At 59.8% G+C, this 12450-nt stretch overlaps 1 protein-coding gene across 9 annotated transcripts in view; it reads right to left on the reverse strand.

Moving 5' to 3' along the window:
• The window catches only part of TRIM36 (tripartite motif containing 36), a 39979-nt gene extending 27741 nt beyond the window's left edge, over nt 1-12238 (reverse strand). For 3 of the 9 annotated variants that reach the window (XM_051843338.1, XM_051843331.1, XM_051843329.1), the window contains exons 1-2: nt 10884-11017; nt 2146-2380 (exon numbers count right to left, since the gene is read on the reverse strand). Coding sequence is in view for 8 of the 9 variants with exons in the window: in XM_051843331.1 (XP_051699291.1) it covers nt 2146-2380; nt 10884-11009 (361 nt within the window). In the remaining variant the exon portion in view is untranslated. Of the gene's footprint in view, nt 1-2145; nt 2381-3982; nt 4174-4428; nt 4725-10706; nt 10856-10883; nt 11018-12029 lie in introns of those variants that run through there. The other 6 variants (XM_051843332.2, XM_051843333.2, XM_051843330.2 and 3 more) reach the window with 6 other exon arrangements.
• Between the last annotated feature and the right edge of the window lie 212 nt (nt 12239-12450).

Genomic DNA, 12450 nt, shown 5'->3' on the forward strand with positions numbered 1-12450 from the left:
CTGCACACAGCAGCGTCCCAGCACGCCACCATCCCCCTCACAGTGCTCCTGAAGAGGAGCGGACTGCCTCCACCGCCCCAGTTCTGACCCGCGCGGGGGAACGCAGGGAGAAGGAGCTCTCGCCCTGAGAAAGGCCTCTGCTGAACCCACGTGCACACGTCACGCCCTCTGTCTCCCTCGGAGCAGAAGCTTGCACTCTGCTATCTATTAAGCACCTACAGGGTGCCACCCTACCTATGTTCCTGAAAACAGAAGCAGTTAACGTATGAGAGCAGCCCACGACCTGTGACTTCATGAAAAGACACGCGTGGGGCCGGCATTGTGGCGCAGCAGGTTAATCCTCTGCCTGCGGCGCCCGCATCCCATACGGGCGCTGGTTCTAGTCCAGCTGCTCCTCTTCCCATCCAGCTCTCTGCTGTGGCCTGGGAAAGCAGCACAAGACGGCCCAAGTGCTCGGTCCCTGCACCCACATGGGAGACCCAGAAGAAGCTCCTGGCTCCTGGCTTTGGATCAGCCCAGCTCTGGCAACTGCAGCCATTTGGGGAGTGGAAGGAAGACCTTTCTCTCTGTCTCTCCCTTTCACTGTCTGTAACTCTACCTCTCAAATAAATAAAAAAAATATTTTTAAAAAAGACATGCGTGTGCAGTCTAATCATATGCAGAAATACCAGCTATTTGAGGCCAGCACTGCGGTGTAGCGGGTAAGCCACCGCCTGTGGTGCCGGCATCCCATATGGGCACCGATTTGAGTCCCAGCTGCTCCTCTTCCAATCCAGCTCTCTGCTGTGGCCTGCGAAAGCACTGAAAGATGGCCCAAGTCCTTGGGCCCCTGCACCCACGTGGGAGACCCGGAAGAAGCTCCTGGCTCCTGGCTTCAGATCGGCGCAGCTCCAGCTGTTGCAGCCAGCTAGGGAGTGAACCATCGGGTGGAAGACCTCTCTCTCTCTCTCTCTCTCTCTCTCTCTCTCTCTACCTCTGCCTCTCTGTAACTCTGCCTTTGAATTAAATAAATAAATCTTTAAAAAAAAAAATACTAGCACCTCACCAAATCTCTGCTTAATTGCTGTGCTACACAGTCACAGATAAAAAGTAAATTTTCCTCGGTCAGTCTTACATGGGGCCCCAGTGAGTCAGCGGGGTCAGAACGCCCAGTTTTACATGGTGGGGGCTTCAAGGAGCCTCTGCCTCTCTTCCCCTGCACGCGGAGCCAGAGGCGGGAAGAGCGGCAGTGGCGACCTCACAGCGAGCCTGGCCCTGCGCCCCCCTCACGCCCAGCACTCCTCTGTTTGCTAATGCATACACTTTCTATGTGCAGCTGACCAGGACCGGCATTTCAAGAAAAATACATGTTTTAAAAACAGCACAGCATCACTGTTGAAGTAAATCTCCCCCACTCTCTGATGGAGCACAGACGCATCGCTCAACCAAAGTCACTCCTGTCCACCGAGGGGAAGAAGCCGACAGAGTGGACAGCAGAGTAAGTGAAAACCTCACACCCAAACCGGCCGAGCTGTAGCTCTGAGGCCGGGTCCCCAGGGCCACGCAGGCGGTGGCGTCTTCACGGAGGCCGTGGGGGCTGCCTTCCTGACCCCTCCTCCCCACCGACTGCAGCGCCAGGCTCTGGCCTGAATTTCCCCACTCCAGTGATTTCAATCTAATTTTGGTCTCCATCAACCCTGCAGTGGCTATCAAACGAGAGCCACTCCTGCACGCTATTACAGCAGTCCGTCCTATCTATGATGCTCAAAAGCTCTGTTTTCAATAAATGGCTGAAGAAAATAAAGTCCTCGGATAGAACACAGTGTATCGAGGAAGTCCTCCGACAGCTTGCTAGGACTAGCCATAATGTGGTCCCCGCCCGTGACTCTGCAGCATTTTACGTACGTGGATGCTTCCACAGTAAGCATTAAGGCAGCCCAGTATTCTATCACACCAAGACCATCCCAGAGTCAGAACACCCCGAAATACAGGTATCGAGGCGCTCAGCACACAGGAGGTGTTCAAGATCCAACGACAGGAGTCCATTCTGACACTGGCATAGGGCCAGGACCACTTGCAACTCTAGTCCTAATCAAGTCTCCTGGAAAAAGTCACTGCCAAGACAACGAAAATGCCTTCCTCCCGCAGCCGGCTCCGCACACGTACCTGGCCTGCTGATTCGGTCGATCCTGTCCATGCTGGGGGAGGCCAGCCGGAGCCGGGGGCTGCTCTGGTTGGAGGTGTCGGAGCCCACATCATTGAGCCCGTCATCCAGCGACAGGAGCAGCTCCTTCACACACTTGTGACAGATGCTGTGCTGGCAGGGCAGGATCAGCGGGTGGGTGAACAGCTCCTTGCACGCCGGGCAAACGAGCTCCCTCTCGATATTCTTGATGGTGACCTTGGATCAGAGGAGAGCAGAGCATCAAAGGCCGTGGTGGGCGTGATGCCTGCGCGCGCCCCTGCGTCAGCAAGAAGCAGGGATCGGGCTGTTTCTGACGGCAAGTCCCTCTGCGCTGTGAAATTCTGTATCATCGACTGCCCGGCACCCAGTGTCGCAGTCTGTCCCTAAACTGGGTATTTACGAAATGAACTTCAACAGAAGGTCTCTGGGGACAGGAGACAGGAGAAGGGAAAGAAGTCTACGAGCAAAAATTAGCATAAGGTATTAGGCAGCTTATGTTCTATCAGAACCTAATGTCACTCAAAGCACGTGGAGCCTGAGTGAAATCCTGAGGGATTCACTCGATTTTAAATGCGATTTTCAAAGACCGTGCGCCCATTGCACAAACAGGAACTGGGGAAACATCCAAGCCGGCCAGAACGCCCCTGGAATCCTGGGAGACAGGTCTGCAGCTGATGACCCGCCGGGTTCTCACTGCCTGAGTCTGCTTCACGGCTGCATCTGTGACAGCCGGACTCTCCTGAGAAGCACTACACGGACACACGGGCACCGTGCAAGCACGCGTGGACACAGGGTAAGCACGTGCAGGCACTTGTGAGCACACGTGGACACTTGTGAGCACGCATGGGCATTTGTAAGCACACGTATGGACACAGGGTAAGCACGTGCAGGCACTTGTGAGCATGCGTGGACACCTGTAAGCACACATGGACACTTGTGAGCATGCGTAGACACTTGTGAGCACACATGGACACTGTGTAAGCACACGTGGACACCGGGTAAGCACACGTGGACACTTGTGAGCACAGGCGGACACAATGTGAGCACCCATGGACACTGTGTAAGCACACGTGGACACCGGGTAAACACGCATGGACACTTGTGAGCACGCGTGGACACCTGTAAGCACGTGTGGGCACTTGTGAGCATGCGTGGACACTTGTGAACACACACGGACACCGTGTAAGCATGCGTGGACAAAGGGTAAGCACACGTGGACACCAGTAAGCACACGTGGACACCGGGTAAGCACGCACGGACACTTGTGAGCACATGCGGACACAGTGTGAGCACCCATGGACACTGTGTAAGCACACATGGACACCGGGTAAACACGCATGGACACTTGTGAGCACGCGTGGACACCTGTAAGCACGCATGGACACTTGTGAGCACAGGCAGACACAGTGTGAGCACCCATGGACACTGTGTAAGCACGCGTGGACAGCAGGTAAGCACACGTGGACACTTGTGAGCACGCGTGGACACCTGTAAGCACGCATGGACACTTGTGAGCACAGGCGGACACAGTGTGAGCACCCATGGACACGGTGTAAGCACGCGTGGACACCAGGTAAGCACACGTGGACACCGGGTAAACACGCATGGACACTTGTGAGCACGCGTGAACACCGTGAGTGAGCAGCCAGCCAGGGAACAGAGGGCTCCTTGCGGACAGCTGTGGCTGACACGGTCCCAGGTCCTCACACCGGCGGTCCCCTGCCTCCTTGGGTGGGCTTTTCCCACGCATCCCCACTGGCCGCGTGCCTGGAATCCGCGCGTCCCTGCTCCCACAGTCCCGTCCGCCGCTGCACACACCCCGAGGTCACACGGTGACGGAATGGACTGTGTGCTCCGTCATGCCCCGGCCGGTCCGCGCACGCCGTGTCCCGCAGGCCAAAGTCACCGCCCCTCGGCGCCACCTCCGGGGACCCTCGCCACCCGGCCCGCCGCACAAAGGGGCCCTCGCGCCGGCTCGGGCATGGTCACCCCAGGGGCAGCGGCGCCCAGACGCCTCGCGCCGTCCACACCGGCCTCTTCCTCACAATGGGCACCCAGCGCCCCCAACCTGCGGGGACAGCCGGCGCCCCGCCCCGCCCACGGAGCACCGCAGCGCCGCGCCCCGACCGCGCCCGGCCCCGCCGCCGCACAAAGGGCGGCGCCCGCGCCCCCAGCGTCAGTCGCCCGGGGCCACCCCCGGGACCCCGGCCCAGGCCCCCGGGCAGGAAGGGGACCCCGAGCCCGCGCCGCCCCGCCCCACGCACCAGCGCCTCGGAACCGTCCCCCTCCATGGCAGCCGTCGGCCAGGTGTCATCAACGGCAGAGTCCGCACGGGCGGGCGGGCGGCCGGCCCGGGCAGGGTCCGGTGGGCGGGCCCCTGCGGCGGCCGTGCAGCCGCGACTCCTCGCCGGAGGGTGAGCTGGTCAGCCGGATCCCGCGGGCGAAGCACAGGCGCGACGGAGTCGAGCTGCGCTCCCGGCGGCGCCCCGCGAATCCCGCCCCGCGGCCGGCTGCTGCGGCGGCTCCTGCGGACTGCGGCGGGGCGGGCGGCGGGGCGGGGCCGGGCGGGGCGGCGCCGTCGCCGGGGCAACGGCGCGGCTGCACAAAGGGGGCGGGGCTGCGAGGCCAGACGGCGCCTGGGGGCGGGGCCCTGGAGGGCGGGGCCCTGGGCGGGGCGGGGCCGTCGCCCGGGGTACAGTTCGTCCGCAGGCAATGGGGCGAGGTCGGGGGCGTGGCCGGACCGTGGGCGTGGCCGTGGGCGTGGCCAGGCGGGGCCGGGCGCAGACCTCTCTGCGCCGTGCTCCGCTCCCGCCGTCGCCCCCTTCCGGGCTCGGCTGAGGGCAGCGGCACTGGGGGTCCCGCGGCCGCTCGCGTGGCCCTCCCCACAGCGCCCGGCTCCTCGCCCGCTGACTCGCCGTGGCTCGCGGCTCCACACAGAGGGCCCTGTCCCGCGTGGGGACGCCCGACCTGCGCGCGGCGCGTGCGGCTGGGGCCGTGGGTCCGCTCCGGGCGCGCGGGGGTCGCGGGCGGCGGGAAGGCCGGTGCCCCCCGGACGGGCGTCGGGGCGCAGCCGGTCTGGAGCCTCGGTCCGTCAGCAGGTTTCCCTCACGCGAGCTCCTCTGGACAGTCGTGTGGCCGGTCTTGTGCGACGCGAAGCGGGCGTCCCACCTGGTTCGGTCCACGCATCGCGTTAACGCGCAAGAGCGAGCAAGTGGGCAACCCGCAAACTTGGCGGGCATCTGCGGGGCCCGCACGCACACCTCGCGGGGACCGCTCATCCTCACGGAGGCGGACAGAGGAGAACCTGCGGGTTCTGAGTGCTGACCCAAACGGCTGGCCGGCACATCCTTATTGTCACAGGCAAACAACTCAGACTCCAGAATCAAGCACAAAAATCACCCGTGCGGAAGGGGAAGGAGTTGGGGTGCAAGACTTCTCACGCCCATTGCGCCCCCGTTTGCCGTTCGTAGGACGTGCAGGTTTTACTTTACAAGATGTCTGTGGATAAAAACCCCTAAACTATTACGAGCAATAATGGGGAGGGGGTTATATTGCCAAGAAGGCAGCAAATGGGAAAACGACTCGTTTTAACCGTGGGTCTCCCGCTGCCCTGGTCATGGCCCTCACGCTTGGCTGCACTGCTGTGGGTCATCACATCCTGGTTCTTTCAACACCTGCACACCCCAGCCTCCCAGTGTGTGTGAGCTCAGTCTCCCCATCACACTTCCTCCTCCTCTGGTCCTCGTCCTAGGCATCCTCACTGGCCATCTCACCGCCCACCACCTGCCTATGCCCAACACCCGCCCATCAGGCGCCTGCAGGCCACTTTCGACGTGTGTGGCACTGTTCACGGCTCTGTACAAGGCACAGAATGAGCTGTGCTCCCAGACCGGGGAGGGGAGGGCGTGTGAGTCTGTGTGCTTGGGTGCATGTGTATCGGGAGACGGGCACTGACAGGAACGTGAGCAAACCTGCAGTGGCACAGAGAGCCTGGGAGCCCCCAGCGCTCTGCAGACGTTGGAAAGCCTTCCAAACTTTGAAGCATGGCACGAGCCATCCCGCTGGTTGCATTTATTATTATTATTTTTGCATATGCTATTCCCTGGCACCTCCCTGGTTTGGGGTATCCTAGCAGCTCCTTTTCCAATAAGCTAATTCATTTTAAAATCTGGGCCACAATTCAGCAGGAAGAAGACGTTCATTCCTGTCACCACCCCAAGTGCACAGAGCCCCAGCATTCTCTCCACATTACGCTATCCCTACCTTGCAGTTGTCGGTGTCCCTGAACTGTTCTACCACAGGGGCACCATCTGCCTCACGTCCATCTAATTTACAAAGTCCCCAAGGTCAACAGCCCCCTACACACACACACACACACACACACACACACACACGTCAGTTTTGGTAAAAGAGAAGCTCAGTGAAGATTCATTGCTGGACATTTGAAATACAAACTGGTTACCCCTCCGGCTAAACTGACTTGGTCTCACCCATGTAACTCCCAAGACCCAACAAGAGGTTAAATTCTTGGCTGGGTCGGGTCCATTTTATCACCACAGTGCGGTCTGAGCCCCAGCAGGGAGGGCACTACCCTGTTAACGGGGTCCTGAACAGGAAGTAGGATCCAGGCAACATGGCTGCATAACCTGGAAGAAACGCCTGGGCACTGAGCAATCCCGGGGGGGGGGGGGGGGGCGGGATAAGAAAGTCCCTGGACATCCTGGAAGTAGAGGAGACAGAGTAAATGACAGGGTTTGACAGTAGCTTGGCGCACACGCTGGCCACTGGGCATCAGGTGGTTGTGGAGAAAGGACGGTGAACAGCTCTGGCTGTCAATTATTGACCCAAGCCTCTGCCCAGCCAAGCTTATCCATCATAAAGAGTCCCTAAGGAAACAAAACCAGGGGTGGAAGTCCGGGGAGCCCCCAAGTTCAGATTCCCACCCCCTGGCCGGGTCCTCCTCACCTGCGCAGCTGCGGTGCCCAGCCGCCCCTCTCCTTAAACCTAGTTTTCATGGAGCGTTCCCCTTAGCACTTACCTCCCCTAGCACTTACAGTCCTAACACTCAGCTCAACACAATTCCGTACTCCCATCTCCTACATGAACGTTTGCTGGTTCCTAAGTCTCATCTTCCCAACCAGTGAAGGTCCCACGTATCCACCGCTCAGCAGCTCCAGGCCAACGATGTGCACCCAGAGCCGCTCCAGCCGACCTGCTCCAAGCTTGCCAGGAGCGCTCCAGCGGCAGGACCGGGGCTGGAGGGAGCAGCACCAGCTGGAGGGGAGCGGCACGGGCTGTGTTTTGAGGGTGTCCCGCAGGACCCTTGTGACCACACACAATATTCCTCCCCTTAGGGCTGCTAGATCGGGCATAGGAAAAAACACAGCATACCGAGTTACCTTTGAACTTCAGACACACAGTGAAATTTTTAGTGGAAATATTTCCCAAATATTATTGGAGACACACCTGGACTACAAAGGAAAATACATGTACTGTTTATCTGAAATGCATGCTGCACTTTATCCGACCACCCTGCCTCCAACACCTACATGGTTAGCACGTAAGGTGTCTCAAGACCCAGCCCTGTTGTCACAGAGGCTGCAGGTAACAGCTTTCTTCCACTGAGGGCCTACTGTGTGCCAGTATCAGGGTTAGGGATCTTGCATACAAGTTCATGTAATCCTTGCAACAGCCCTGTGTAGCAGGTTCAATCCTCTTCTAGGGAGACAAGTCACAACCACAACTCCCTCAGCGCCACCCAGAGACAGAATAATATCCGCAAAGTCACTTGATCAACAACGCTGAAGAGCAGGGACACACAGACACACACCCAGGTCTCCAGGCAGCACCACGACAGCACTGCCCACAGCCAAGCAACAATCATGGAGTTCACAGTTTCATAAACACTATGACAGAGACGTTCTTTTACAGAGTAGGAGATACTTTGTTCCAAATTACTCTTAGAACCAGGGAGCAGACAAATAATCGGAGGGAAACAGTGGCTTTTATGAAATTAAATGTTTTCTTTTTTTTTTTTTTTTTTTTTTTTTTTTTATTTTTGACAGGCAGAGTGGACAGTGAGAGAGAGAGACAGAGAGAAAGGTCTTCCTTTGCCGTTCGTTCACCCTCCAATGGCCGCCGCGGTAGGCGCGCTGCGGCCGGCGCACCGCGCTGATCCGATGGCAGGAGCCAGGAGCCAGGTGCTTTTCCTGGTCTCCCATGGGGTGCAGGGCCCAAGCACCTGGGCCATCCTCCACTGCACTCCCTGGCCACAGCAGAGGGCTGGCCTGGAAGAGGGGCAACCGGGACAGAATCCGGCGCCCCGACCGGGACTAGAACCCGGTGTGCCGGCGCCGCTAGGCGGAGGATTAGCCTAGTGAGCCGCGGCGCCGGCCCGAAATTAAATGTTTTCTAATGATATTGCCAAATGGGAATCTGTGTTTGCCTTCCTGCAGCCGCAGCACAAACACCGCACCCATCCTGAGATCCACAAAGCTACCTTGAAGAAAACTCCAGGGAGCCCAACCTTGCCATTACCACTCCGTTTGGATTTCAGTTGCTGGAGCAAATATCTATTCCGCCTTCACAAACAGGTCATTTGGTGGGTTTTTGTTTTGGTCCAAGGTGGTGTTTTAAGACTTTACATTAATCTAGATTTGGGGATTTTCTAAACCTAATTATTTCAGAATATAAGTGTCTTTTTGTTTGAAAAAGTGTGTGTTTGTAAAATCTCTTGAAATTTTCTGTGCCTCACAGATGTTCAAAGCTAAAATAATAATTCACCAAGTAAGAAGATCATTGTCTGTTTCTTGACCAAAATTAGATGGAAGTTTTCAAACGCTTTTTCATTTTGCTCAATCTGCTGTCTTCATTGAATATGCCTGAACAATCACTGTTAGTTATTTTTTAATTTATTTATTTGAAAAGAGAAGAGAGAGGGAGAGATGGAGAGAGGGTGAGGGAGGGAGAGAGGGAGACAGGAACTCTTCCATCCACTGGTTCATTTCCTAAACGCCCTCAACAGCCAAAGTCAGGAGCCAGGAACTCCATCCGGGTCTCCCACATGGGTGGCAAGAGCCCCAAGTGCCTGGGCCATCCTCCGCTGCCTCCCAAATGCATTAGCAAGAACTTGGATCCGCAGCGGAGTTAGCTAGGGCTCGAACCAGGCACTCAATGGGGGACGCCAGCGTCTCCAGTGGCGGCTTAACCTGCCGCACCCCAGTGCCCACGCCTGGACGGCGCCTACTGAACTACAGAAACAGGAAGAACCCTCTGGCTATGCACATATAAGCACCAATACGCTAAATGCTGAAAATATAAAGAAGTATGCTACACCTACACTCTTGTGTGTTCCTGGCCGTCACATCTTCATCACGTGATTCCATTAAGAATGTACAAAGGGAACAGGTATGTGAACACGATAAAAAATTGATGAGACCAAGTGTTCAAAAAGACCAAAGCACTTAGCAAGCACTGCCTGGAGTGATTCTAGATAGCGACCACAGATTTCCAAAGCTCACATGTAGTCCAGGGAGGTGAGGCACCGAAGATAAAGACAGCTTTCAGAAATGCTAAAAGCTGCACTTGAGTGTAAACCGTAAGGAAATGCACTGATTTCTGAACCTTGTGAGAATGACCCTCAACATTAACCACACTTACAGGGGGTAATTTGGTGAGCAGAAGACTACAGAGGAAGAGCTCATGGTGTACATTAAATATTGAAGCGGCCATCACAGCGGAGTGCAGGAGCTGATCAGGTGTGGCAGGCAGGTTTTCTGTCACCTGGACAGGAAAGGCTCACCTCCCACAGCCCAGAACAGAGAGAGCCCACTGCTGCTTCTGGACAGTGAATCCCAGGGGGACAAGAACTTCCAGACAGAGAGCAAGCTCCCATCTGCTGGTTCACTCCCAAACGCCTGCAACAGCCAGGGCTAGGCCAGGGCCATGGTCAGGAGCTGGAAACCCCACACAGGTCTTCCACTTGGAAGGTGGCAACCTAGTGACTTGAGCCAGCCCTGCTGCTCCCAGGTCTGCGTCTGTGGGAAGCACGCATTTTACATTAAGCAGTGCACAGTCTGAGACGCCCACAGCAAAGATGAGACATCACCCGGAGGGAAAGTGAAAGAAAACATCACAGCGGCCAACCCGTGGGACCCGGCTGCCCAGGGAGGAGGGGAGGGCGGGCGGACAGGAGAGGCCCGGGCTCAGCTGCTGCACTCACAGGTAGCCCAGCCCCTAGCAGCCATGACATCACAAACCTGAGAGTAAAGTGCAACCCAACTCCCGGGAGGAGACTACAGCAAGCCACTGTCCAAGGTCTGCCAGCGGGTCCAGTGGTCAGACGCCAGTGAGCTCAGCAAGGCAGAGACTTGGAATGGAGCCGGGCAGTAAACGGGATCGGAAACACAAGGAGGTGGCTCCTCACCAGCGTCCCCTGCCACCAGGCAGGAGGAGCAGCGGTCTCAGGTGTCCACAGGGAGAGCCTGCCCTCCCACCACAGGGATCCCAAAGTGACCCTGGCCTCCCAGCGGAGACCACTCACGTGTCTGCCCTCGCCTGCAGAAGAGGGTGGGAGGTCCAGCACGAGAGGCCGAGGAACGCAGCAGGTGCAGCCGGGGTCACCGGTGGGTTTGCTGGCGGCAGTGGGCATGACGTGGTACACACACTGCCGGCTGCGTCAAACCTGCCTTCGCCCCAAGGAACTGCAAGGATCCCTCACCTCTGTGCCTCTAATCACCTGGGCCCAGCCCAAAACCATCCTCGCAGGATTTCCGGCTGGGCCTGCTGGAGAAATGAGGCCTGGGCAGCCCAGGCACCACGGCCCCGCTTGCCCCTGGCAGCCCATCAAGAAAGGTCCGTTTATTTTGTAATCAATCCCCGCCCCCGGCCCCCAGTGACCACGCCGCTGGCCCCCTGGGCGGCGCCCTGGGCGGGATGGGGGGAGCTGACCGCAGTGCGGCCTGGCTCCGAGGGCTACTTGGGCCTTCGCGTGCTGCGCACTTCTGGCTCAAGACCGGCCCTTCTTCCGGACCCCCTCATCTGGCTCCGTTTGGGGGTGCTGGCACAAGCCTCGGGGGACAAGGGGTGGCTGGGGGCGACCGCGAAGGGTGTGGATATGCTGGCCCCAGGCGCCCCGCACGCGGGAGGGTCGGCCACGTGGCTTTGAGGCGTGGACACGGGCCCCAGGATGTCAGGGAACCCTTGGGGCTGACCTGTCGGGACTGCGGAGCGGAGAATGCGGGGGCCTGCATTGCGGGGCCCTGACACCGGCCCCGGCCCCGGCCCCGGCTCGCCCGGTTCTTCTGCCGGGAGTGGGGCTGCGGGATAGGACTCGTCCCGGGCGCTGACGGCTAGCGGGGAGCCGGCCCTCCATTTCCCTCGCTGCAGGCAGACGTCCCTCGCTCTTCCCCGCCGCCCTGGGTCTCGGGGGCCGCTCCTGGAGCAGTCCGCAAGCCCTTAGGCGCCTCTCGGGGCCGGTTGTCCACGTAGAGCCGAAGCCAGCTGCGCGACCCGGGTTCCGAAGGTTCTCGCCGGGCTGCAGGTGCGTGGCTGGAACCCGGTCCTCCCGCAGCAGCCGCACTGAGCGACCGGCCCAGCCAGAAGCGAGGCTGCACTCCCCCGGCGCGGCCCGACGGCCAGCGGCCCCGGGACCCCGGGGAGGTCGCCCACTTGGAGTCACGGCGCGTGGGCCGCCCCGGGCCGGCGCCGGGTCCGCCTCCCTGTCTTCGCGCGCAGGGCTCTCGGAGCTGCGCGCCCGCCACGCCCCGCCGGCCCCACGCGCGCCCGAAGGCTCCGGGGCGCGTTTCCGAGCCGCGAGCGAGCGAGAGAAGGGGCTGCCCCGCGCCCGCCGCGCTCCCGCGCTCACCTTGCCCTTGGCCAGCAGGTCCATGATGTAGCCGAAGTCACCCCCGTCCCCGGACTCGGACATGGTCATGGCGCCGCGCGAGCTCGGGACAGCCGGGCCCGGGGCCTCGAACGGCTCTTCGTCCCGCTGCTTCCTCCGCTCCTAGTCCGAGTTCCGCCGACCGCCCCTGCACCGGCCGCAACCGGGGGCGAGGCGCAGGGCAGTGCGGGGCCGCGCCAGGGCCATGGGGGCCGGGGGCGCGGCGGGAGCGCGACCTCACGGGACCCGCGCGGCCCCGCCTCCACCTGGGGGTCCCCGGCGCCGCCGCGACCGACGGGCGCGCACAAAGCGGCGGGCTCCGGGCGAGGCGCGGGCCCGGCCCGGCATCCAGCGGCCCCAAGGGCGATCCTTTGTGGGCTGCGGGCGAGGGCGCGCGCCCGGC

Source organism: Oryctolagus cuniculus, chromosome 6 (genome assembly GCF_964237555.1).
Source record: "Oryctolagus cuniculus chromosome 6, mOryCun1.1, whole genome shotgun sequence".
Lineage (NCBI taxonomy): Eukaryota > Metazoa > Chordata > Mammalia > Lagomorpha > Leporidae > Oryctolagus > Oryctolagus cuniculus.